Raw genomic sequence first — 27,257 nt, forward strand, 5'->3', positions numbered from 1 at the left:
TGGGTGAGCTGTCCCTTTAAATTTGACGTTGTAACGTGAGAATTTGTTTCAAGTGGCTTACTAATGTGTTTTAATGTTAGAAAGTAGGTTTTCATCAACAGACTGTAAAGTTGACAAATCTATATTAATCCGGAATGGTTTGAAATCGAATTATGACATTCATGTAAGTATTTTGCCTGTTAATAAAATATTTGCATTGTATTCAAATTCTTGGGTTCATTTTTTTTAAAGCCTTCCTACCTGAAAGGTCTGTGTGCTTGATTTATGTACCTGTATTAAGTGAATCAAACATTGAAATAACAGGAATGTATTAAGTCTCCTTTTGAAGTACAGTTGTGGGCAAATATTCTGGCAAGTGACATAGAGTTTGAGTTTTGCAAAGTTTGCTGTTTAAGCTGTTGGGGCGTTCACATTGTTTCTAGATTATAGTGTAGAGTGATCAGATGCATTTTAAATAATTGCTAAAAGCTTAATTTGGCCCAAAGAAAAAAATCACTTTTTTTCTTCATCCTTACACAAAATGACCAGCTAACATTTATTGACCAATCATATCAGCAGCACATGTGAAAGTGTGGATGAGTAATAGTCAGGTGAAATCAGTATCATACTTTTTAGATTGTAAGAGCCGACTGATTGCTATAAAAGAAGGGAAGATGCACTTCCAATCATTGTTAACAATGGTTACCTCCAAAGAAACACATGCAGCCATCATTGCTTTCCATCAAAATGACCTCACATGCAAGGATATTGCTACAAAGAATATTGCACCTGGAAAAAAAAATAATTTACCAGATCTTCAAGGATAGAGGTTCGACTGCAGTGAAGAAGTCTTCAGGACGTCCCAGAGTGTCCAGCAAGCGCCAGGACATCTCCTGACGAGTCAGCTACAGAATCATGTCTCCAGCAGTGCAGAGCTTCCTCAGGAAGAGCATCAGGTTGGTGTGAGAGCATCTGCATCTGACAAGACTTTTGGATGATGGCTTGGTGTCAAGAAAGGGCAGCAAAGAAGCCACTTATCTCCAAGAGAAACGTCAGGGGCATACTGGAAGTACAAGGACTGCAGAAGACGGGTGCAAAATTATTTTCTCTGATGAAGCTCCCTTCCAACTGTCTGGGACATCTGAAAACGTATTGTTCGGAGAAGAAAAGGTGAACTTTACCATGAGTCCTGTGTTGTGCTAACAGACACTTGCTTTTAAACCAAGGGAGTGGACCCTCTTATAATTCTGCCATGAATAAAGAATGGTATCAAAACATCCTGCAAGAGTGACAACTTTCAATGATCCATGGGCAATTTGGTGATCCATGCTTTTTCCAGCATGATGAAGCACCATGTCTCGAAGATCATTTCATTGTAATTTTGGATCTGTGGCCAGGCTAATCCCCGGATCTCAATCCGGGTCAACACTCTAAATACTGACTCATTTATATATTATTATTATTATTATTATTATTATTGCCAATAAAAGCCTTTAAAAAGTATGCTTATCATTGTGTTTCAGTATACCATAGAAACATGTTGAAAAAATAATATACAACTACAGAAGCAGCAAATTATGCAAAATACAAAACTGATGTCACTGCCAAAACTTTTGGCCATGACTGTACACACTGCTTATTATTCTAAGTGAACAGAGGTTTTCTTCTATGTATCGCAAACCGAGCTGCAGCACCTCCTTGTGGAAGAGAAAAGAAAAATTTAGATTCCCTCTTTGGAACACTTTCACAACAGCCTGAGTTTTTTTTGTTTTTTTTTAAATTGTCCGTGCGTTTTAACATAACGGTAAATCCTAATCACTATATAGCATTTATTTTAAAACTTTATAAAGGTTCTGTGGAATTTAACACCAGGGACAAAAAAAATCTTTGTTAAGGCTGGTTTCTAAGAGGCAAGCCATTAACAAATAACTTTTTATTCAAAGGACGTTTTGCCATTTTTACACGTTGCAAATCAATTTAGAAATATGGTTCATATACTATTTCTAAACCAGATGTTTGTATTAAACAACACAACAGTGGGTTCATATAATAAATTAGAGCAAAACTAATCTCACTTCGATACCAAACAATAAATTATTAATAACACAGGCTTGCCAGATATTACCCAAAATTTCACGACACCTTTAATACCACGTGTTATTGGATTATCTCCTGTACAGTTTTTCATGATGTATATGCTCAAATGTTATATTGTGATCGTGTTACAGACTGTTTTTTAGTCCCAGTCCGTCCCTGGTTACAGTCGTGTGTAAATGCAAGAGATGCTGAGAAACTTGTCAAACTACATATCAGAGGAGAGACATGACCACTAGATGGAAGCTTTGAGCGCAAAACAGACTGAAAGCTCGTCTTCCCTCAGTCTGTCTGGATCTTCCTCTTCCAAGCGGAAGCCACAGTCAAGCAGAAAATGGGCTGTGCTTTGATCAGGAGTTCTTCAGGGAAGCCTTTTGTTCCAGTTTAGTAATCACAAGGCTCCATAAGCAAGCTTGTTTGGTAAAAAAAAAGAAAAAGAAAAACGTTTACCAACCCAATGTAATGATACGTTTTTAAGATGGTAATGACCGTGAATGGTAAAGTAAGTTTTACAAAATAAAGCTCACCAAGCAAAAATTTTTCTAAGCCTATATTTTAATCATCAAAATGTTCTATTATTTAAAACCAATGAGAATGAACACAACATATCATTACGATGACTATGAAAGAGAAAATGCTAAATGTCAAATATTGAGACACAAAAAAAGTACATAAAAGGCAGTGCTAAAGTAATTAAATAGCATTTCTCACTTAAATGATAGTTTGTCGCTGATTATCCCAAACACTGATCATCCCAAACTTGGATTGCAGAAATTTCATCGACATTCCGCCAGACCAGGAATGGTTGTAACATGGGTGAGTTGTAACGCAGAACCTGATTTTACCAAGTGAGACATGTTCCTGGGACAACATCTTTGTTGGCCCTGGAACAACATTGTGATTAACCAATCAGATTTGAAGAAAAAGTTTATAGAGTTTGTGAAGTTTACTCTTACAATCACTGTTAGCTGCTTGTACATCAGTGTCATTCATCTATCATTTCCTCTGATTTGAAGGATCACTCATGGTTAAGGTTAGGTTTAGGTGTAGGGATATGGTCAAGACTACATTTTTTGAGTAAAATTTTGTTCCAGGGTCAACAAAATATGTTGACCTTGGAACACATCTAACTCTGCAATATCAGGACACTGTGTTCACCCCTTAGAAACAGAAATTAGCCTAAGATCATACATGATCACAGTGATGCCATAGAAGAACCATTTTAGATTCCCCAAAGAACCCCAAAAAAATGCGTTGTATTTTTGGTTTTCACAGTGGAAACTTTTTCTGTCTTTACCAAAAACAGAAATCCAGGGGGTTAGAGCTGAGGGAAGGATTTGATGTGAGAAGATATATAACTTTGAACACAATTTTGAACTTATATTACGGGTGGGTTCTATTCAGATAAGCATTATGGAAAAGAAAGGCTAAGGCTACATGTGATGCTTTGCAAGGTATGAATGACAGTGAGTTGAGAGAGAATCATTAAATACCTTTCTCTAATTTAACCTTCTTAAAGGTACAGTTCTCTATAAAAAGAAAGTTTTTTCGTGTTGTTCTAAATCTTACTTGGTGGAACACAAAAGTAGATATTTTGAAAAATGTTTCACTGATTTACTTGTCCATAATTCCATAAAAGACAATGGGGTCCACTGTTGTTTTGAACCTCTATACCATTGATTGTAAGGACAATAACCAGATGAAACACAGTTCAAAATATTTTGTGTTCTATAGAAGAGGGGTGGTGAACTGTCCCTTTAAGTACCTCAATACTTAAAGGCATAGTTCAACAAAAAAAGAGAAAGAAAATTCTGTGATCGTTTACTCATTACTGTCCAAACAGTTTCTGCTCCTCACCGATTTCTAAAGGAAAGGATTTTTCCATATTATGGAATTCAATGGAGACAACAACTGTTTGTTTACTCAAATTACTCCAAAAAGTTTTTATTTTTTGTTCACTAGAAGAAAGATACTCACACAGGTTTGGAACAACTCGAGGGTCTGTGAAAAAAACAACAAATGCAGAGACTTCTCATGCTGAAAGGCCTTTGATAGGTTGTTACGGCCCTTTATTTTTGAAATGTGGGAGTTCTTTGACTTTCAACAAAAGTTTATTACAATGATTAAAGGTATGTATAAACAGGCTAAAGTAAGAGTGATGGCAAATGAAAATATATTTGAAGCCTTTTAAATATTAAGAGAAACAAGACATGGGGATCCATTATCTGCTTTATCTACTTTAATACAAATAGAATGTCTTAAGTAATAAGTCGAGGAAGTCGGACACAAAATTAAAACTGTGACGGTAATATTATTAGGTTTTCGTTTATAGCATAGAAGCTTTTAATATATATAGAAGCTATATAAATAAATACATTTAAATACATTTAAATAAGACAGGAGTACTGCAAATAGGAGGTTATTCAGGCTCTTGCTGAGTTCTAATCACACACAAAAGTACCTGGCTTTGTCCAGATACCACAGACTCTCTTACCTGATGAAACTGTCCATAACTCCTTGGATTATCTCTGATGCTGCCTCCTTTTCCCAAGTCGAATCTCCTGGTCTCCACGTCGTGACTGCTCCTCTGTTTGTGGGAGTTCCTGAAGTCAATATTCATCCTATCATTCTAACAGTCATTACTCATCTGCATCGTGTTGATTTCATCTGCCTTCAGTCAACTTAACATTGGTTGTTGCTAATTCTGTGTTGTTAGGGATTGAAAAATATTCTAGTTATAGTAAAAGTTTCAAAACAAAATGCACAAATGGATGGCTGGGCCATTCCCAATATTTAAGAAATGTGAGAAACAAATAGACAAAGAATGAGAACAGTGTTTTAAAGAAACATTCAGCATTTAAATTTAAAACAGGGATGAACTGACAATCAGAGCATTTTAAGCAACATCAAGACACTGCAGGAAACAGGAACTATATAATTAGCATCATAGATTAACAGTATGGAAAAAAAATATAAATTATATATTGAATAATTAAATATATATTTTAAAGGAAATTACAAATAAAGACAATAAAGGAAAAGTATTGCAACAAAATTTTTAAAATGGAAACAATTGCAGATCAAGTCATAACAGCATTGTGCAGTTTTTTGGTTTAACTCAATTTATTGATGCTATGCAATCAGAGAGATACAGAAAGATAGAACAACAATTGTCTCAATCTCTTAACAGAGATCAAGATTAAATGAATCCCAAAAATTAGTCAAACACAAAATGCAATTACGAATGACAGCAATACAAAAAAAAAAAGATCTCTCTTTTTCTCTCTGCTCTCCATTTATTAGTAAATGAGGGGCAAGGGAAAGAAACTGTAAAGGCCAGGCATAGAGAAAGAGTTTTTCTTATTTCCTTAACTGTTCCTTCAATATGTATTTTTTTTTAATGTGACATGAAGGGTTTCCAAGTAGAGTGATTTTTTTCCTGTATTACCAAGTACTTTAAATCTGATTCACTGTGCGTGTTTTGATATCAAAAGATTCTTTGTGCTCTGGGTAGCCATGCTAATATCATGTAAACACTGCTTATTTGTACTCAGACTGATGACAAAACTAAGAAAAGTCAAAGGGTTAACTTGACATTTCATTCATTTGCCCAATGCCATATTTGTTATCCTGTCCTCCCATTACAGGCGGACGTTCGACAGCCCCCTCTTCCCCAAAACTCACCAGGAGTCTGTGTGTGGCTGACTCCAGATGTCCCAGCCTCTTTTGTTACTGTGGAGATTCAGCTGGCCACTGCCCTCTCATTAGTGTCTGCTGATCCGTATGTCATGTTAAAGACAGCCTTTGATCAACACTGAGCAGGGAACATTTCAGCCACCTATTTTCACAGCAGACAAAGATTATAGGCAATCAAACGTCAAATATAATCATTTGGAATATGACAAAGCGTGTTTACAGTGTTTAATGGGTGATACAAGAGGACGGTTTGTGAAGACCACCTCTGTCTGGCCTATTTGTTGTTGTTTTTTTAGTTAAAGTATTTAAATAATATAAAATATATCAATGTACTTTTGCTTAATGCATGATCCTTGAACAGTTGCTATCAAACTGAACCAAGATCTTATCCCAAAGGTACCTTAAATCAAATACTTCATACGAACTTCCTTATCAACAACTAAACTTCCTTATCCACACTTAGTGATAAAACATCTATTGTCTACATAGCTTAACATGAGCACCATGCTTTTAATAATGACTGTGGGGAAATATCTTGCATTTTTGAGTTTCTTATATCCTTGTTTCAATTCCCCAACAGCTCAAGAAAAAGTAGAATCACTTTTTGGTAAACCTTACTGAATGGGTTACCTGAACTTGACAAACTCCAAATAGAAAGAAACGAGCATGTGAACTGAAAGTTCTGTAATCAAGCTCACAATAAGAACCACATAGAAGTGTGAGAAAAGTGACAAAGTTCCAACAAGTCGGAGAGATCATAAGAACAACACCCTTTCCAAGCAGAGTTCCCATGGAGACAAGTGGGCTGGCATACAATAGAAAAGAAAAAGAAGGAGTGCGAAAGAGAAAGGAAAAATAGAGAGAAGGACCGAGGGGCACAGGGGAAAGGAACGTAGGATGGGGGGTATATAATGAGCTGTTCGGCAGAAATTTGGGCATGAAAAAAGCAGACAGAAGAGGAAGAGCGAAACGAGAAAAAAATTCAGTATGAACTCTCATTTTCCTTATCCTGTTGCCCTGCCCTCCGCAGGTCGTTTGGGCTGGAAATTTTTTTCTGAATGTCAAGACAGACTGTTTTAAAGAGTTCTCCACACACAATGCCATTTTGAAACAAGTGGTTCCTGAACTTTTCAGTAGCTATAGATTGAGAGTAATTAGGATCAATCGATCCAGCAAATGCCAGATGGAGTGATTCAGGAAACAAGGGCAGGACAAAAAGTACAGAGGTGCTATTTCTCTGCTCTGCGAGAAGGCCAAATCTGTCATAGAAGGCTGCCTCGGCCAAAAACGTCAATGTTTACCCCACTATTCCAACGCTTCTTGCCATAAACGTACTCTTCTTTAGTCAAGGAAGTGGAGAGAGGAGAAAATGGAAACCAAAGTTCATGTCCATGCCCTTCTCTTTGATCTCTCTTTTGGCTACCTCACTTATCTAAAGAGTTTTACCCAAGTATTGTCTGGCGTCTCTCTCTTTCTCCCCGCTCCTACTCTTTATCTCTTTCCCTCCGTGTCTCTATGGCCAAGCTTTTTTTCTGTTGGCATGGCTCCTGTTTGTTTTCAGCCATTTTGGGGACTGGCAGTGCTCGTAACAAACTGCTTAAATGGCGTCCTCTCACTCGCTCATTCTCTCCCTCGCTTCGGCTCTCCCTCCCTTCCTTGCTATCATCAGGCATGGTGTATGTAGAGTAGAGAGTGTGCATGCTGAAAGTGTGTGTCTAATGAACAACAAAATTTGGAATAAAAAGTGAGTTGGAATTCAAATGAGGTTGGGGGGTGGGTGCGGGTGAGTAAGGGGTATGAGGCTGGGGGAGATAAAAAAAAAAGCAAAAACAGCCCAGAATCATGTGTCAGTGGCAAACTGAAGTGTGAGAGAGAGCGGGCGAGGGAAGGAGAGATAGAGCGGCAGAAGGAGGGGGAGAGTCAGAGTGCGAGAGAGTCATTTCTGCCCTCTACATAGTGCTGCCTGTGTGCACGCGCTCGTCTTTCCCTGTGTTCTCTCTCTCTCTCTCACTCATACACGCACACGGGAACACGCAGACCAGGACACACAGACAGAGGGAGGGAGAGTGAGAGAGTGAGAGAGAGAACACATCGCAGCCGAGATGCAGCAGAAGGTTTTTCGAGGTACGTTGTCTTGTTGTGTGCTTGCCTAGCGGAGAATGGGAGTGAGAAGGAGAGACTTTTTCCTCTGATCTATCTCTCTGTCTTCACCTCTTCCTGCTTCTTGTGTTTCTATGCCACTCTCATATCATATCGATGTTGTTTTGGTTCTATGTAGACACCAGAAATGAGTGTGCGTGTGGGTTTGTGTGTGCGCTAATCAAGGCCTGTCTCCCTTATCCTCGGCTGCTGTGGCTGAACCACGCAGTTCTTTTTCAGGGTTGTTGAGTCGCTCCACGATTAAAGTATAATCAGAATAAAGCTTCAGACCTTTTTGCATTCTCTTTTCATAATTTCTGGTCTGCTGGATTTTGATACTTTATGTTGTGGCAAGTTCACATCTGACGAAATCATGTTTTTAGAATTAATGATTAAGCGGCATCTTGGAATACAGAGACAATCGTTTTCCTAAAAATGGCATCTACCTGTTTTTACGTAAGGTGGATCTCATTAGATGCACTTGCACTTTTCTTGAAAAAAAGTACACTATTATCTCCTACAAGGCCATAGGGTCAGAGGTCGTTAGAAGCCAAGCAGCCAAGTTGTATGGTCTTGTAGAAGTGAGTTGCATATATGCCAGGATCAAATTGAATTTCCTGTCACTGCTTAAGTGTTCAAGTCAGCTAGCATGGGATATTTGCTATTCAAACTTTGGCACATGTCAGCATAAAGTTTCTGGCATCAAGTTAGAATGGAAACATGGCAGTGCTGCTAGCCTTCCTAACCAAACTAGAGCATTATATAAGCAGGTTCAGACATGATCTAAAGGAAGTAGCCAGGTCACTAGCGGAGTATCTCACTCTGTCTGTGATGGCAATTTTCTTCCGGTTTTGCTCTACTTAGGATATTGTCCTTGATTATATTACAGCAACAGATTTATGGGAATCACTTGTGGAGTTTAAACTCAGCGGACCATGTCGAACACAGCGTGTAACACGGGCAGACTCGCTAGAGCATGGCCCGTCATGCCAAATCACCAAGCTACCATAAATTGCTCTGAGGGGAAAGCAAGGAGAAAGGAGAAAGGGAATCTTACCATGAACCCAACCTTGGACCATCCGGCTCCATCTCCCAACTGCTTCCAAAACAGCCTACTCCTCCTTTTTGCTCATTTCCCTACCCCTCATCTCTCCTCTGGCTCGCTCCACCATGTTTTTGGCAGGGGGTTGTGTAGAGTTCAGTATCTAGCGACAGCCCCCTTTTCACAGTCCACCTCACCCTGTTGGGCCCCGTCACAGCCACACGGAAACAGACGGCCTTCACTCATTAACCTTTTCCACTGCCATTCAGTGCATGGTCTGTTTCAGTGACACGGTTAAACGCAAGCCCTATAGCCCATCACCCAGCTTCTTCTGACACTCTTCTCAGTTACAAACCCGCCGGAGACCACATTATAAAACATGTTATCTCATGTGCTTAAATTGTAAATCTTCATCTGCATGACTAGCATGCATTTCACATTCCGGCTGATGACGGGGTTCTGACGCTCGTTTTCAATTTACTACACTTAGGATAAAGTCGATTTGTTATCCTTTATTTAAATAGACTTTATAAACATAATGTTTTATAGTGTGAGATGCAACACCTTAATACTTCAGCTCTAACTCTTTCAGTCGGTTGCATATATAAGTAGTGGGGCAGTCAGAGGGGGGAGGGCAAAGGCCCTGTCACGCTTGGCCAGCCTCTTGCGCCAGGGACTGTTTGTTGAGAGGCTGTGTGTGCGTCATATGAGAAGAGAAAAGGAGGGTGAGAGGGAGAGATAAATAGGGACAGACGTACAGAGAAAATGAGGGGATGGCAGATGTGATTGTCTATTACTATGCAAACGCCATGTAAAACTGTGTCATTCTTAGGCCTTGTTTCATGCCTTAGCAACCACAGCCACAACAGGTGCTGGACATGTTTAATTAATATTCAACTCTTCATGTCTAAATGTACTCTTACATAACATCTATTATCATACAGGTCTTCTGGTGTACATCCTTTGCACACTCTCAGCAGCTGCATTTGTGGTATGCTGGGTAACGCTAGCTGTCAAGCCACTTGTTTACAGACAGACTGGTTCATATGTGCCTGCACGCCTGCAAATGTGTTTGCGTGTTGAGAGGAGTGTGTGTGTGCATGTGCATGCAGCCTGTTGACTGCCTGTGTTTGTGAGTGTCAGTGTGTGTTCCTGTGCATGTGTAAGTGTGTGTTTGTGGCTGTTCCTGTCTCCAGGCCTGGATCTTGCTTTCTTCCCCACCTCTCTCTCTCTCTCTCTCTCTCCATTGCTCTCCCTCCTCCTCTCTTTCTCTCTCTGCAATAACAGTGCTGACCTAGTTTCAGTGCATTCAGGGCTGCTTGTGGAATTTTACAGAGGCCTGCTTGCCTGGCCAAAACTCAGACAGAAAACCATGACTTGGGATTTTCTCTGGTGTCACATCATTAGTGATAACTAAGAATGCTCACCAAAATCATAGGTTAAGCAAACAAGATGATCATTAAATAAGCAAATAAAGAGGGTTTATGAACACAGCAAGGCTGGACTATTAATTCTTAGACTGCTAAAGAAAACTTCATGACAGTACTCGTCACATGGACTTTTGCTTTAGATGATATTTGGTAAAAATATATTCAAACATACATAAAAAAATCAGCAACAGGAAAGCATGATGCTTTGGTTCAAAAGGCCATCTATATTTTGGCACCTTTTCAGTCTAGGCATATTTGGAGCACTTAGACTATAAATAACACTGTTGGGGAAAGTACATTTTAGCAGTGTTCAATTAGGTGAAGGGATTGTTGTGACTCCGTGGGGTTGATTGCTGAGACTCTTCCACATTTTCAGATTTTGTCATGCCAAATTCAGAAACTAAGATGAGTGCAACCAAACTTGTTTGACTAAGTTGCCTGTGTATAATTACCACAATGGATTGCTTATTTTGTGCAAGCTTGAATTTTATAGGTAAGTCTAGTATGCTGATTTGCCACCACACAATGCACATGTTTTGTCATGTGCCTTTTTTGTTGGTATAATACTACTACATTCTCTGGTTTGTGGTAGACTAAAATCTACAATTTGTCGTGATTCAAACAGAATATTTGAACTATCTTTTTTATTTTTTGCAGGATTAAGAGTGGGGTCATGGTGTCGGGAGAGGATAGCTGGAACCCTCTCCACACCTACACTGCATTCTTGGAGCTGAATGTGTAATGCATGGCAATCCTCATCTTGATTTATACAAAGATAATCAGAGACGCACAATGTTACCTACATCTAGGAGTTGATGTCTCTGGGCTTGACCTCAAGGAATTGCCATCTTCTTCGATTTGACAGCTCTGTTTTCTACAATCCTTCAACTGTCAACTTTTGCACTGAAGATAAAGCTAGAACAGACCCTCTGTTTTCCTCGACCTTGTTGGACTACAAACACATCCTTTGACTGTCTAGTGTTCACTGTTTTAGGCCAACTATAGCCTTGGAGAGCATCTTAGAGGACTTGTACAAGGATCCAATGAAACACAGAAATAAACACATGAGAGGAGACAGGATGGGAGAGGGCACAGAGGAGGCGGATGGTGCCAAAACTACGAGGATATCGCTCAGTTTTCCCCTTAGTGCTGGACTGCCTAGCTTTTCTACACAGAAGCACTGCTCCTCATCCCACCCCACTTCCTCCACCAATGTTCACGACAGAGATGGTTCAAATGGCACCGCATGGATGGGGGAAGCATTCAGAAACAAACAGTTATCGAAAACGTCATCAAAAACTGACCGCCTGCCATGCACTTCTTCTTCCTTTCCTGTCGATCTAACTGCTCCAGTCAGTAAGAACTGCAAGTCATCTCTGTCCTTTTCTGTTGATGGTAGTGGCTCCAGATACCCAACATCTCCCTTACAACACCCTAACAAATCCGACTATTCAAAAGAGACAGCTGGGGTTAGTCTCAATAATGGGTACAAAGAGCATTCGACAACAGAAACAGCACACATCCTTTTCAACCTTAGTGCGAGAGCCTACCAGGACCAAGGTATGAAAGATCCTGAGAGTTCAAAAGGCAAAAAACGCAAGGCAAACAGCCTCCATGTTGAACTGAGCCTTCCTCTCCCAAGCATAAACCCTCACTCGTCCTCATCAACCCCTCCTCCTCCTCCTTCACCCTCATCTCTCTCTTTAACTTCCTCCCCCTTGACTACCCCCACGCCATCTTTCCATGACTCTTTTAGAGCAGTGCCGAAGCCAGAACTACTGTGTGGGGTGTGCCACCGTCTGTTCAGTACCGCCTCGTCCCTCGCTGTCCACATGCGTCTCCATCGGGGGGGACGAGTACTCAGCTGCCGCCACTGTGGAAAAGCCTTCATCCATAATAAAAGACTGCAATCCCATGAGGCCATCTGCAAGCAAGGGCTGCCAGCTTTTCCAGTGCCACCCAAAGAAGAGCCCCTGGAGGAGGGTGAAGTAGAGAGAGCAGATGAGGCTGCAGACCCAGAACAGCTTGGACAAGGGACAAGGCCTGGCCGACCCATAAAGAAAGTGCGAGACCTTCACGCCCATCATGCTGGAACACTGACTTGCACGGATGCCCTGGGGGAAGAGGATCACTTTATAAAAGTGGTGGATGGACATATCATTTACTTTTGCTCTGTGTGCGAACGCTCTTACATGACTTTGTCCAGCCTGAAGCGACACTCCAATGTGCATTCATGGCGGCGGAAGTACCCCTGTCACTACTGTGACAAGGTTTTTGCTCTGGCTGAGTACCGCACCAAACATGAGGTGTGGCACACAGGTGAAAGGCGCTACCAGTGCATCTTTTGCTGGGAGGCATTTCCTACTTACTACAACCTTAAAACACACCAAAAGGCATTCCATGGTATAAATCCTGGTTTGATCTCAAGTGAAAAAACAGCCAATGGTGGCTACAAGCAGAAGGTCAATGGCCTTAAACTGTACCGCCTGCTGCCCATGCGAGCTCTAAAGCGACCTTACAAAACATACAGTCAGCCAATGGCTGATGGACTACTCACTTCTGATTCATCAGTTACCCTGCCTCTGTCTATAGACAGCAGCCTCCCACAACCTCTGGACACTAAGAAATTGGAGTCTTTCCTGAAAGATCTTCAAACCACAGAGCCTGAACGATTCCCCATCAGGGTGGGTGTTGATCAGGGTAAAAAATTAGCTTGTCCTCAAAAAGAGGCAGAAGCAAGGGACACAGAAGGGTCAGATTTATGGAAGTCAAGTTGCAACAGTGGCAAAAGTAAAACTCCAGAGTGCCCAGAAGAATCTGTCTCTTCAGTCATTGCATTTGCACACAGCAAACCCTCTGTTATCATGCACAGTGCTGCAGCTTCTTCCTCTGTTATTGTTCACAGAAACAAGATGAATTCTGAAGAGAGAAAAAGAAGTCAAGAAAATTATCTAATGGCAAAAACAAGTCAAAAACAAATTAAAAAACATAGCCAGAGAGTGCACACAGAGACATACAGGGACTGGGACGCTGTCAGTGAAGACACAGAGGCCTCGAAAATCAGGCAGCCAACAGAGAAACTTCACAAGGGACGAAAAGTTCACAATAAAACAGAGTCAAATAAGACCATTCCTTTAGCAGTGGGATCTGAAGTCAAAGGCAGTGGCCCACTTTGTCAGATTACTGTGCGCATAGGGGAGGAAGCGATTGTCAAACGGAGCATCTCTGAAACAGATCTAAGGAGGGACAAAAGCCCTACACGCAACAAACCCAAAAAAAGTAACCTCTCACAGGAGGACCAGAGAGAGCAGCGTCACACCAATCACCACCAACGTAAACAACGTAAATCCAGTCAGGAAGGAAAGGAGGGGGAGTCCAAATGGAAAAATCCAAAACTAAAAGGCAAGGTGAGGAAATACTTCTTCCGGCAGGAGGTCAGGGAGGACAGAAATGACCATGATGTGGAGGACAACCTATGGAGGCCTTACTATTCTTACAAACCCAAGCGAAAGGCCCTTCATATGCAAGGGGCTAAAGCCTGGAAGCACAAATTGCACTACAAACGATCCCTGAGGCCTATGAGGAGAGCTGATAGACTCATGAAAAATTTGAATAATGAAATTGATGGTGGAGAGGCAGATGAGGGAGAGAAGAGGAGACAGAAAGTAAAGAAAGAGCTGAAAGAAATTAGTGAACAACAGAAAACTGAAGTCAAAGAAATTTTACACACTTGTCCTATCTCTTCAAAAACGGAACAGAAGGGAAAAGAAAAGGGAACACATGGAAAGCCTGATCTTCCTCTCAGTTTGTCTGTTTCACAGGCTACAAACAATTCTCAAAACACAGCATCCTCTATCATCAAACAGCGATGGTCAGAAGATCAGGCTTCTGAGTGTGGAACATGTGGGCGTTGGTTCTCCAGCCCAAGGAAACGAGACAAACATGAGTTGACACATCTATTTGAGTTTGTGTGCATGCTTTGCAGAGCTCCATTCCCCTCACAATCCAAACTAGAGGAACACCAGAGGACTCAGCATCCCAAAACCAAGCCCCTGTCTGCCCCTACTTTCTTCACTTCCCAGTCATCAAGAAATGATGTGGAAATGAAAGCGGATGAGAATGAAGTGGATGGACGTTCCATAGAGAAAGACAGCCCAGTTCGCTTGGGCAGGAGGCCTTTAATCAGATATACATGCTCACAATGTGATAAAGTCTGCAAAACATCTGCAGCACTTAACTGCCACATCAAGCGACACGAGTTAGGCAGTTCAACCTCGGTTGAAGACACACAGGAAAACCAAGATTTACCTAGTTGTGCAACTTCTGCAGTGGAGTCTACACCAAGCAAAGGTTTAGACACCAACTGTGAGCAAGTACAGCCGGTGTCTGTCATATATTACTCCAAACCAGAATGTCAAATTACTGACAACCAACTGGGTGAGAAGATGGAAGAAAACAAAAGAGTCAGAAATTGTGAAAGTCCCAAAGTGGCAGCCAATGACAAAGTCCACAGTCCACTGTGTGCACAGTTTTCCCAAGTTATGCACAGCCCCACTTTAGAAAGGTTTAACGTCATCTCTCCTAACCTTCCTAGTGTACTTGTAATGAATGGTGCAGAGTGCCTAGACTACAGGACACCAGAGAAACGGAATTTAGACACACTAGATCAGCAGAAAAGAAGCCCAACGCCAAGTGACAGGCAAATCCAAGTTTCTCAAATGTTGACAGAGCCTCAGATTAGAAGAGAAACAACTCCATCTGGACCTGTATCACTAAAAACAGGCAGAAGTTATGTGTGTAGAGAAGGTGAAAATATTCCAAATGAAGATTTCAGTGATTTACAAGATGCTCAGGATTTAAGAATATTTCCTCAATCCAGCAGCCAAGTCCAAGACTTATCCATGCCAACAATACTGGCAAAAAAGAAGGAACTTGATCAACAGAATAAACATCTATCCAACATCTCAAAGGAACAGTCTTGTAATGAGGACGTGTTGTTGCTAGTACCCAAAGAGGAACCACTCAGTCCGATACCATCTCCTACATGCTCTGTCATTCAAACCACTCCAAAAGGATCTTCTCAAAGGTATTCAAAGTCACCATGTCACTCTCCAGGACCTTTGGACCTACAGTTGCGGCCACAGGCGGAGAAAAGCCAAACACACAGAGGAAGGCACAATACAGAAAAACAGGGTCTTATGTTGCAAGCAAATTTAGCCGGGATGAGCAAGACTCCGTCCCACAACCTGCTACATCCTCAAGTGCCCACAGCAGAGCCTGAATCAAAGGACCACACCTCTGTCACTCCTACAGAACACCACAGAGGCTCAGGCTACCCTGTCCAGGAGCTTACTCTTCCATTGGTCATACCTGGAGGGTACTGCTCTGGTAAGAAACAGGAGGAGCAAATCCTGATGTCTTACCCTGCTGGACCCCTACCCTTTCCACCACTTGGGAAGATGGTACCACACTCTGACTCCACTAAACTGCCCTTTTATCCTGACCCCTATCACCTACTGTATGGCCCACACCTACTGCCATACCCCTATAACCTTGCTGCCCTTCCAATGGCTCTAAATATGATGACGTCAGGGGACAAAGAGCCCTTACCCTTCCTGCCTTTTTTCAATTATGCTGCTGCCCCTTTAACAGGCACAGTGCCCCATCCTTTAGTAGTGAACCCCAGCCTATACAACAGTGGTGGCAGCAGTAGCACAAAGCAGGACAACCCATAAGTGAGTACACAATGGCAGCAAGGGAATATCTGTAATAGAGTAGAGGAGGCCATTAAGGGTGGAAGTTTTTTTTCTGTTTGTTAACTGAACACTCTTGCACAGCTCTTACTTCTCTTTTGTAAAGCAGTAAATACATAGGCATACCTAGAAATCAAATGTGGTGGAAAGATGGAGAGGTATCTTGATGACAGGAGGAAAGGATATAAGGGGCTGAAGAACAATAGATATAATGCCCCCTTCAGGCACTGCCAGGATGCACCTTCAACACACCACTTCTTTGCCTATTCTGTAGTGTTCTTAGAGCTTGGATATCCGTCTTCTCAAAATCAGTACGACATTATGGATAACACATGAACAATAACAGCTAACAGGATTTGTGTTTTGCTAAACAAATTTTGTCTGCTTCCCATAATAATGAAAGTATAACAGCAATGATAAAAATAGTGTTAATTATACTGCTTTTAGTAATAGTAATTCAAAGGTGGCTTATCTTTAAAAAGCAAAATGGTATGCCTGAAGAGGCTCAACATACTCAACACACAGGGAAGATGCAGCAGCAGTTTTGTGTGTGTGTGTGTGTGTGTGTGTGTGTGTGCGTGCGTGTGTGTGTGTGCATGCATGAATATGTACAATGTGCGATTTTGTATAGAGGTAATGCATGGAGACTTTGGGGTAGCTCATAGTGTCATATCTTACAACATCGGTACTCCAGTCATGTGTTTTTCAGTATTTCGGCTTTATGTGTGCCTGCAGGTTTGTGTAAGTGTGTCTGTGGGGTGTGTTGGGGGTGTAGGCATGCACACTTAAAATTATTTGTGCTGCATCAGCCTTGGGCAGTTCCATGCAAGTTCACAAAAAAACACCATTCCTGGAAAGCTGTTATAATCTTAATAGATCAGTAAATAGAAAACATAGATGAAGTTCTTCTCTCGTAAGTCATAGCATAGCAACTTGATTGTGTAGCTACATGTCATATGGATTAAACATATTATTATGTGATGCCTTCACTAACCAGGACAAGATCAAATGTATGGTGATGTAGAATCCACTCTACATTTGAGCGTGTTATGTTTAGAGACAGATTGTGTTTCGCATAGTTTGGTTTGTATCACGTTGGTATTAATCCTTGATCATTTAAGAAGTAAGTCTGTGTACTTCCAGTACTCATGCCAATCGTTTCATCTCTTCCAACAACATACGTTCCAGTTGACTTCATGTTTGTGGCCTTCTCCTCCCCACTGCCCCCTGGTGTCCACCAAAGACACTCCATTCACTTGACTGAATTTAAGACCCAACAGAAAGGGAGAAACCAAGTGAGACAAACAGACAACTATACAGAGTGAAAGCGTGAGCAAAAATGGGAGGAAAGTGGAGAAAAGCGCAGCTGGGCAGTGCGTTAGCATAAATGGAGCTTCCTTTATAAAGACAGAGAATCGTACACTTGTACGAGACAGTAGTCGGTGAATGTTAGTTTTAGAAAAACAATCTACTACACAAGCAAGCCACCATTTCTTTTGGTTAGCAGATTCTCTCTCCGCAGCAGAGAAAAGAGAGCGACAGAACATCAGTCAGTCTTGACGCCCCTGTAGGGCCTGCACTATGGGACTTATAGCACTGGAGTGGCTTAAGCTCTCCCTTGTACTTTCTTTTTTTTCACTACATTATTTGTTTGATTGACATTTTTTTTTTCATTTTTGGTAGTGAGAAAAGGCTTGTACTTGAAGCTCATTCAAGTACACAAAAATATGAATGTAATTAGTCATGAGGTTAAAAATAAAGACAGTATGGTAGATCATTTCTGTACGCTGACTTGAAAAATAACATGTAATATTGAACCGCTATGAGGTATTCATATAAATATATATACATACATACAGTAGTCTTAGGGACATGTCAAGGAAGTTGGATTCAATATAACCACAACGCATGAGAAACAACTGCTTCTTCAGTATCTTCTGGTGTTGTCACGAAACTCCATTTGTTCTCCATATGTGGTTCTTCATTTTCTCCTGCTTTATTTCACTCGAGGCATGTCCTCACAAGACCTTTTGAGCTTCTTATTTTTAACCCTTCAGTATCACAATTTCAAATCTAAAACCAAAAAGACAAACTCCTATGTTGCCTTATTTCTTTTCCCTAAGCATTACAAAAGCTTTTCAAACACCACCCTTCCATCTCCAACTCTTTCTCATTCCAACACCCTTTCCCTGTCTATTCACAATATTTTACCTTCTCCCTTTGAAGTAAGTGTGAAACTGTGCAATGTAGCCGCAGCACTGTTCATTTCCTGAGGGTAAAACACAATGCAATGAACGGTTGTGGATAATGTAGCTTCACTCGGGTATGAGAACAAGCCTTTTGTTTGCATTGTAAAAGTGTGTGTGTGTGTAAGAGAGAGAAAGGGTGTGTGGTGGTAAAGGAAAAGGAAACCAAAACAAGGTCTATCTTCCCTTGATAGCTACCAACAAACTTGTGTTTGATTTTGGACCTCTTATTTTTGCTGTATATTCTCCACCATGATAACGTTTTTTACATGAATTTTAGAAATACATAAATTAATTGCATAAACCACTTGTACCAGTGATTGGTAAAAAAGAAGTAGTAAATTTTACATTTGTGTAAACGAATGTAAAAACAGTAACAAACATGTTGAGAGGTTCACGCAAAAATCTGACAATTATTTTAAAGAACTAATAACATTGGCTTTGTAATTTTTTTTATTTTAGATTTTTTTGTCTCCATTGAATATTTAAGCATGATTAGGTTTAAATATTGGCCCAGGTATCAATTGTTCGATTCTGAATCAGTAACTGGTTTAAAACGACTGAATCTAAAATTCTGATGTTTACATATAAGATGCCTTTGCATTTTTATTTGAATAAGCTAATAAGAATATGCACATAATCTGAGCGCACCTTACAAAGAAAAAATTGTCATACCATTTTCTATAAAACATTCTATTTGAGTACTGCTTTAAGGAACAACATAATGAGTTATGAGTTATGTTCTTATATTTTCCGTTTCATCCATCAGCAGACATTCAATGAAATTCAGTGGATAGTAAGAGGTCACTTGTGACGATGTGAGCTACTACTACTACTAGTCCTACTTAAAAAAAAAAAAAACATATTTATCAGTCAGCATCTGGATAGACTACTGAATATTTGCACAGACCTATAAAAACGACTTAAGAGATATTTTAGAAATTAAGCTTTTTGGGAACATATGTAGAGAAATAATAACAGATCTGTCCAGTACATTTGGTTTTGAACAATACCAGAACTACAAAATTATTTTTTTCGTCTTGGTCCACCCAGAATAAGGACCCTTTGGAGGCTTCAATTGTCAATCAAAGTGACTAAAATCTACCAGCTGCATATGTTCTGCACTTGGTCATAGTTGTAGGCATGTGACTGAATTGTCTGGTATTTTGTGACAATGTTATATGCCATATGTGCCATTGTTTAGAGGTCCACTTTATATTGGGACTGTTTCAAAGAAGTGAAATGTTTGAAACTTTATTTTTGTCTTTGTTGACTTTGTGACCATTTAATACAAAGGTTTCTTGGCACACATTGCCGATTCAAGTCTACAATCAACAGTTAATTTCTTCGCTCCTGTTCTCTTTACTCCCTCTGTCCACGCTACAACCATACAAATAAAGTATTAACCTGATGACGTGCAAAATATCTTTGAATTCATCATTAATATGCAGTCCTAGCACAGTTTCCACATCACTCGGGGAATACATTTAAAAAAAAAAATTATATATATGTATGTGTGTGTGTGTGGGCATGTTTTTGTGACATATCAGGACACAACTCTGTATAATGACATGTGTATGACACAGGTATTACAAGGAGAGGGTGACTTATGAGGACATAACCCATGTCCCCATTTTTCAAAATGCTTATAAATCATACAGAATGAGTTTTTTTTGAGAAAGTAAAAAAGCACAAAGTTTCCTGTGAGGGTTAGGGGTAAGGTTGGTGAAGGGCGATAGAATATACAGTTGTTACAGTACAAAAACCATTACGCCTATGGGATGTCCCCACTTTTCACAAAAACAAACATGTGTGTGTGTGTGTGTGTGTGTGTATGTAGAGAAGTGTTGGAAAATGAGCTCTGAATTTCAAAGAGAGTTAGTAAATTAAAATGTTTTTTCCACAAATGTGAATTTAGATGTTTGAAGAATGTTTAAAGCAAAATAACTAGATTGTTCACACTGTTAGAAAACAATGCTACCCATTGTATCTTGTCTGTAGATACTAATATGTACCTTTCATGAACAGGCACTGTCCCATTGACAAGCTAAATGCATCATTATACTACATTATTTCTGACAGTGGGATCACATACAGATTGTGGGATGTACGCTATGGCCAGGTTTTCCTGCTCTTTGGCCCTTGGCTCTTTGGTCATGGAATTAGGAAAGTCAACCAAGGGTCACACAAACACTGATGTGTACCTTTCAGATGACTAAACTAAATGGTGGACCTTTTTTTACAAACTAATTTGACCACTGTTCATAGTAATTGTTAGTTTTAGTCTGAAATATACCAAACTAGACTGGTACTTCTACTTTAGCAATCCAAGTACAAAAAAAAAAAAAAAACGCCTACGCCTTGCTAGTCATACATCAAGGTTTCACTGTACTGGATGAACAAACATGAGTTACCTTTCAAAGTTCAATTGCTATGTAATCAGACTAACTACCAGGTCAAGGACAGGTAAAAAATAATAAATAAATAAATCCATAACAATTTGCATATAAAATATGTTTAAATTATATAGAAATAGTAATGTTTCTATTTAAGTTAGCTACTTTTGTTATACTAAGTTAGTTACTCTAACTTTAAGATGTTTCTTCACTTGCCACTTAAAATCATTTTTACTAACTTAAGAAGACACAATATCCATTAAAGACAATGCACTACAGAAGGTAGTGTATGCCAAAAAGTACAATGTTTAGCTTTTGATTGTTCAAAGTCATTAAACACCATAGCACAAACATGTAAATGAATGCCAATTATCCAACTCCACACTGGTAAAATGAATCACCATGTTATCAGCATACAAAAGACCTTTACGTTCAAACAAACAAGCCCAAAATCAATAGTTTCCAGTGCTGTTATGTCGACATCCGTAGTCACTGGTCTTATGGGAAAGCTGTGTGCTAAACAGGAGTTTAGAGACAGAGAGAGAGAGAGGTAGTCTGATGGCAGTAGTCTAAACAGAAGTGCTCTAGCTTATGTCCTGATTCCATTCTCTCTTGTTTCTACTCCTATTCTAACCTCTGGAGTTAAAAGATAATGAACTATCTTAAGGAAGTGATAATACTACTGTTAGGTCTGTACCTGAATCTGCTGTGCAGGAGAGTGTCAGGTGAACAGGTGAGTATAAGTTCTCTAAAAGACAGGTCTGAAGATATAAAAGACATCATTTAATCAAAAAGGTCTGTTACTAAGAAATGATGTTGAGAAACTAGTGCTTTCTTTACTATGTAAAATATAATTTGCAAGCGTAAAACTGCAGACGCAATTGTTACCTTGAAACTGAATCAACAGAAATTATAAAGTAAAGGCTAAAGTTGAAAGCGCAGATATGAATGAAGATTCGAAGGCTGAAGATACACTTGGCAACTTTTTGGGCAATGTTGCTATCATCGGGCATCAAGGTGAGACACAGGGCCCATGACCTATCTAAAATATCCAGATAAAAATGTATAACCCATTCTCAATGGAAAATTGCCCAAGGAACAATGCTCAAAAAGTTGCCTGACAAAATTGCTCAAAAGGTTGCCCCGTGTATCATCAGCCTGAGTGTACAGAGGCTTGCTTGCTTGATCACCTTCACCTTCTTTACACTTAAAAATGACTTAACATAACTTTGACATAAAATGAGTTCATGTAATGCTAAAAAAATACTTGCTTTGCCTCTTAAATAACTTGTGAAACTCCAGTTACATAAAAGACTTTTCTTTACATTGAATTCCAAATTTGTAAGCTAACTTGGATAAATTGAAAGTAGTATTTTATGTAATGGACATACGAAAGATAAAATTATTCAAGCCAACTTCATTGAGTAGTTATTTAATATACAATGTTGTACAATGTCGTTTGTCACATTAACTAAAAATTTGATTTACATGTTTTTAATTTAATTTTTAATAAACTGTAGTTTATCATACCTTTAATTTGATATATACAGTCATGGCCAAAAGTTTTGGCAGTGATATCAATTTTGTGTTTTGCAAAATTTGTTGCTTCAGTATTTGTAGATTATTTTTTCACGTTTCTATGGTTTACTGAAAAACAATGGGTAACACTTTAGAATAATGGTCCATTAGTTAATGTTAGTTAACTACTTTAGTTAACATCATCTAAGCAAGAATAATCCTTCAACAGCATTTTTTATTCTCTGTTGATGTTCATTTCAACATTTACTAATGCTCCGTTCAAATAAAAAGTTGTGCTGGTTAACATTAGTTAATGCACTGTGAATTAATATGAACTAAAAATGAATAACTGCATCTTCATTAACTAACATTAACTAATGGACCATTATTCTAAAGTGTTACCACACAATGATAAGCATATGTTTTAAAGGCTTTCACTGGTAAATATATATATCTATCAATATTTACTGTAAAGTCAATATTTACAGTGTTGACCCTTGTTCTTCATAACCTCTGCAATTCACTCTCGCATGCTGGGTATAAGCTTCTGGGCCAAATCCTGAATGATGGCAATCGATTCTTGCCTTATTAGTTCTTGGGAGTTGATCACAATTTGTGGGCTTCTGCTTGTCCACTCGCCTTTTGAGGACTGACCATAGTTTTTCTATGGGATTGGGATCCTGGGGAGTTGCCTAGCCATGGATCCAAAATTACAATGAAACGATCTTCAAGACACTTCTTTATCACTCTTTCTTTATGACATGGCACTCCATTATCCTGGAAAATGCAAGGATCATCACTAAACTGCTCAAGAACACAATGATTGGAAGTGCTTCTTCTCTCCGTTTATAGCAATCAGTCTGCTCTTACAATCTAAATAGTATGATAATGATTTCACCTGACTAGTACTCATTCACACTTTCACATGTGCTGCTCATATGATAACTTTTGGCCATGACAATATATATATGTGTGTGTTTAGTGAATATATACAGTTTATGCTCTTTCTTTAATTATATTTTTCCTATGAAAACAAAAAACAAAAGCTGAACCAGTATTGCCATGTTAAATGAAATCATTTTGGACTAACAGTACATCTGCTTACATGTCCAAATTCTACATTTCAAAACATATTACAGAAGACAGACCACAGCACACACTGTATATTTTGAGCTAAATGACTGGCCTGGGAGCAACTTTAGCTGACAAAGTCGTAGCATGGTTAGCGTATTCAACTCTGAATTCGCTGAACCCTGGTTCCACACTTGCCCGGGGCAGTAGTATTTACACTGGCAGCTTGTCTGGGATATTGCAGATGCTTTTGTTTAACTAGCCTTTAGCGAGAGTGCGGGAGATATGTCTCAATGTACTGTAATCTGAGCATGCTTGGCTGCTGTATGATTTTTGCTGTGTGATGTCAAAACTGTTCTCTGATTTTTGGGATGACTGAGGCAGATATCCGGCAAGGGAGTCCTAAATCTTGCACACAGACAGTCCAAATGGACTCCCTTAATGCAGATGAGCGCAAATCTCTCTGACATCACAAGGTGAGTTGACTTGATTCCGCTTCACTCTGTAAATCTCAATTTCTTGACGCCTAACTGCAGTAGCGGCTCATCGTGTATCTAATTCAAACATCATAGTGGCAGATTTGACTGTGAGATGTCTTACCTCACACTTACAGCATTAGATCTTTCTTTGAGTTTCGGACCCTTGACCCAGAAGGGGCCATCTTTTATGGAGACACCGAAGAAGGACAGGACTGGTTTGTGCTTTCCCTGCGTGATGGCATACCTGAAATGCAGATCGGCAAAGCAGACATATTAGTGAGCGTAAAAGGAGGTCGAAAACTCAATGATGGGGCCTGGCACTTGGTAAATACTGTTCATCTTTTCTAAATCTCTTCCGAATTCTCTGAAGCAATTTAAAGCAACGACCCTTTGTATATGATACTACAGTATCTACACCAGTTTAAAAGTGTTTTTGGAAGAAGTCTCTTATGCTCACCAAGGCTTCAGTCTTCAGTATCACAAATCATCTCAAAATGCTGATTTGGTGCTCAAGAAACATTTCTTTATATTATCGCAGGATATTCACAGGATTTACTGATGAAAATTGGGATTTATTGATGAAGTGATAAATCTTCTAAAGATTCTTTGTTGGTTTTGGACAGCTGGAGTTGCGCAGTGAGGGCAAATTTGTGGTGCTGGAGGTAAACAACAATGTAGAGCTTATAGTCGGTCTTCACTCTAAACTGACAAAAGATGAACTAAAAGGGAAGATACGTCTTGCTCTTGGTGGCATGCTGGTGGACAAACAAAAACTCTTCCATCCAGTATGTTTTACTTGTATTTTCCATTAAGATTTTAATTGGAAAATAACTCATTTTCACTGAGAGCATTGACTGACCACATAAAATGTTCTTTATTTTATTTTATTTCTCAGTTTGAGCCAGAAATGGATGCATGTATAAGAGGAGGGAATTGGCTAAATCTCAGCACGTCCTGGGATGCAGACTCAACATGGGAACCCCGGCCCTGTTTCTCTGAGATCAAGAAAGGGAGCTATTTTCCAGGAACTGGAGTGGCTATGTTTAATACATCTGGTGAGCGAAGACTCGTGTATGTTTAAACTTGAATTGCAGATTAGATGACGTTATTCTTCCATGCACATATCACGGCAGATCTTCCTGGACTTAACACGGAAGAGGCCGGTATCACCGTCGAGATCTTCGGATCATGGACTGGGACAACGTTGAGTCTCCAAAGCACAGGATTTGAGTATGTTTTGAGAGAGTTAGAAGGGAATAAAGATGTCAAGGTATGTACACAGTAAAAAAAAAAAACATTTAAATGATGACCCCATTAATGATAATTACAAAGAAAACTAGAGATTGTTTGTTTAAAAGTACACAGGTTTATTATGAGCAATCTTTCATAACATTTATTGGTAAAACTTAACAGTAAGGTCCCTTTTGTTAACATTACATTACTTAACATGAACTAATAATGAAAAATTAAGGATTTATTAATCTTAAGCATTTACTAATTCTTCATTAAAATTCTAAAAGAGTACCAGTTAATGTCATTTAATAGTAATTAGTAATAGTAACAGTTAATTAATCAAAGGTATAGTTCACCAAAACATGAACATTTTATCATCAATTACTTACCCCTTATGATGTTCCAAACCTGTATGAGTTTCTTTCTTATGTTGAACATAAAAGAAGACATTTTGAAGAATGTTAGTAATGAAACATTGTCCCCACCGACTTCAATAGCATTTTTTTTTTTTTTTTTGGCATCCCTACTATGGAAGTCATTGGGGACCACCAACTGTTTGCTTTATTAAATACTGTAACAAATGCTTTGCTCAACATAAGTACATTTTAGGTAATAACTAATGGGACCCTATTGTAAAATGTTACCCATTTTTTTGCACTGTAACAGGAGGTGCAGTTGGGCCTGAAAGAGGGATCGGAAAGTGCTGCCCCTCCCCATGAACCTGCAACACTTACTTTCACCATACAGAAACATTCGCTTGTGGTAAACAGCAAACCAGAGCTTGAAACGGAAAGTCTGGACTTTTTCTCCATGTGGAAAAATGGGATGCTACTGACTTTTGGGGGAGTGCCAGGTAAATTTGCAAGGTGGAAGTAAGCAAGAATTTCCGTGCTGAAGTACTCCTCCATTCTCCAATATCCTCCATGTTCTGTGTTAAATTCTCAATGTTTTGCTTGTAGAACAAGCAGACAATATTTTTTTGTATTAAACAAATTCTTCTACTTCACATTGAACCCTTTTTTTTTAGGTGACAGTGAGAAGGCAAAAAATACACATTACCTGCGTGGGTGTCTGGAGAAAATCCTTGTCCAAGGCCAGGTCATTGATCTTGATCGGGCATTGTACAAACACACAGCGGTCTCATCTCACAGCTGTCCTACAGAAGCAATGAATGAACTCACTTAATAGAGACACAAGGCATTCATCCTGGCAGGCTAAACTCTAAGATTCCCTTCATGTTCCACACATCTTATATCTGTCATAGGTAGGCCTATTTAAAAATGCTCAATGTTCAGTTGACCCAAAACCTGTTATGTTACATTGAGCAATAAAATACATTTGAAATGAACTGGCACATCTTTCCAGTACATTAATGATTGAAAAAGATAAAGCTCATTGTACACATGCATTTAAGAGAGAATGTTTTTCAATGAACATCTTTTATTCAATAAAATAAATCAAGATCATTAAAAGATTCATTGTTTCATTGCTGTTTCAATAATGTATACTCCATGAAGAAAACACAAAAGATGTGAAGATCATGTTAAATAAATAAACAAATTAATGAATTAATTATGTGTCAGTCTGAATGCATCATATTTCCACATATACATGAAAGTTCATATTTTTAGACTTAAGTTTTTGACAGCAATAAGATAAAATCTATAAATAAAATTTGAAACTAAGCAAAATTGGAAAAGATTATTAATTTATATACCTGAATGATCCCCAGCGGCTTTTTTTTAAAGTAATAGTTGTTAGTTTGTTTAGCTGCTGTTCTTCAGAAAAATCCTTTAGGTCCCACAAATTATTGCCCATTCCTCCATTTTTGTGTATTTTAACCCTTTCCAACAATGACTGTATGATATTGAGATCCATCTTTTCAAACTTGGGACAACTGTGGGGTTCATATGCAACTATTACAGAAGGTTCAAACGCTCACTAATGTTTCAGAACGAAGAAATAAGAAAATAAAAAAATAAACATGCATTTTAATTTTTTTTAATTTGAAGATCAGAGTAAATTGAACTTATTTTGTTTTCGGGAAACATGTAACTATATATATATATAGGCAAATAAGAAAAATCTACACATCTCCATTCTGTTAAAGTTGTCACCTTTGTAAACTTTTGACCTCAACTGTAACAATAAATCTACCCCTTGAACAATTTTATTTATTGA

At 39.1% G+C, this 27,257-nt stretch overlaps 2 protein-coding genes and 1 long non-coding RNA gene across 4 annotated transcripts; 2 read left to right on the forward strand and 1 right to left on the reverse strand.

Moving 5' to 3' along the window:
* Window positions 1–908: 908 nt before the first annotated feature.
* On the reverse strand, window positions 909–7,696 carry LOC127968970 (uncharacterized). Of its 2 annotated transcripts, none has more exons than XR_008156193.1 (3): window positions 5,758–7,696; window positions 4,568–4,676; window positions 909–1,120 (listed from the first exon to the last, which is right to left on the reverse strand). It is a non-coding gene; the product is annotated as an uncharacterized LOC127968970 (long non-coding RNA). The 2 variants fall into 2 exon arrangements; XR_008156194.1 differs by lacking the exon at window positions 909–1,120 and adding an exon at window positions 1,172–2,485.
* A 49-nt stretch (window positions 7,697–7,745) lies between these two features.
* On the forward strand, window positions 7,746–19,802 carry LOC127968968 (zinc finger and BTB domain-containing protein 38-like). Its single transcript, XM_052570476.1, has 2 exons — window positions 7,746–7,893; window positions 11,038–19,802. The coding sequence occupies exon 2, from the start codon at window positions 11,424–11,426 to the stop codon at window positions 16,113–16,115; it is 4,692 nt and encodes a 1,563-aa protein (XP_052426436.1). The 5' UTR covers window positions 7,746–7,893; window positions 11,038–11,423; the 3' UTR covers window positions 16,116–19,802.
* Window positions 19,803–21,270: 1,468 nt separating this feature from the next.
* On the forward strand, window positions 21,271–26,648 carry LOC127968969 (sex hormone-binding globulin). Its single transcript, XM_052570478.1, has 8 exons — window positions 21,271–21,508; window positions 23,749–23,840; window positions 23,978–24,167; window positions 24,467–24,628; window positions 24,739–24,898; window positions 24,977–25,113; window positions 25,743–25,929; window positions 26,104–26,648. Exons 1-8 carry the CDS (start codon window positions 21,428–21,430, stop codon window positions 26,259–26,261), a joined length of 1,167 nt encoding a protein of 388 aa, XP_052426438.1. The 5' UTR covers window positions 21,271–21,427; the 3' UTR covers window positions 26,262–26,648.
* Window positions 26,649–27,257: the final 609 nt, after the last annotated feature.

Source organism: Carassius gibelio, chromosome B12 (genome assembly GCF_023724105.1).
Source record: "Carassius gibelio isolate Cgi1373 ecotype wild population from Czech Republic chromosome B12, carGib1.2-hapl.c, whole genome shotgun sequence".
NCBI lineage: Eukaryota > Metazoa > Chordata > Actinopteri > Cypriniformes > Cyprinidae > Carassius > Carassius gibelio.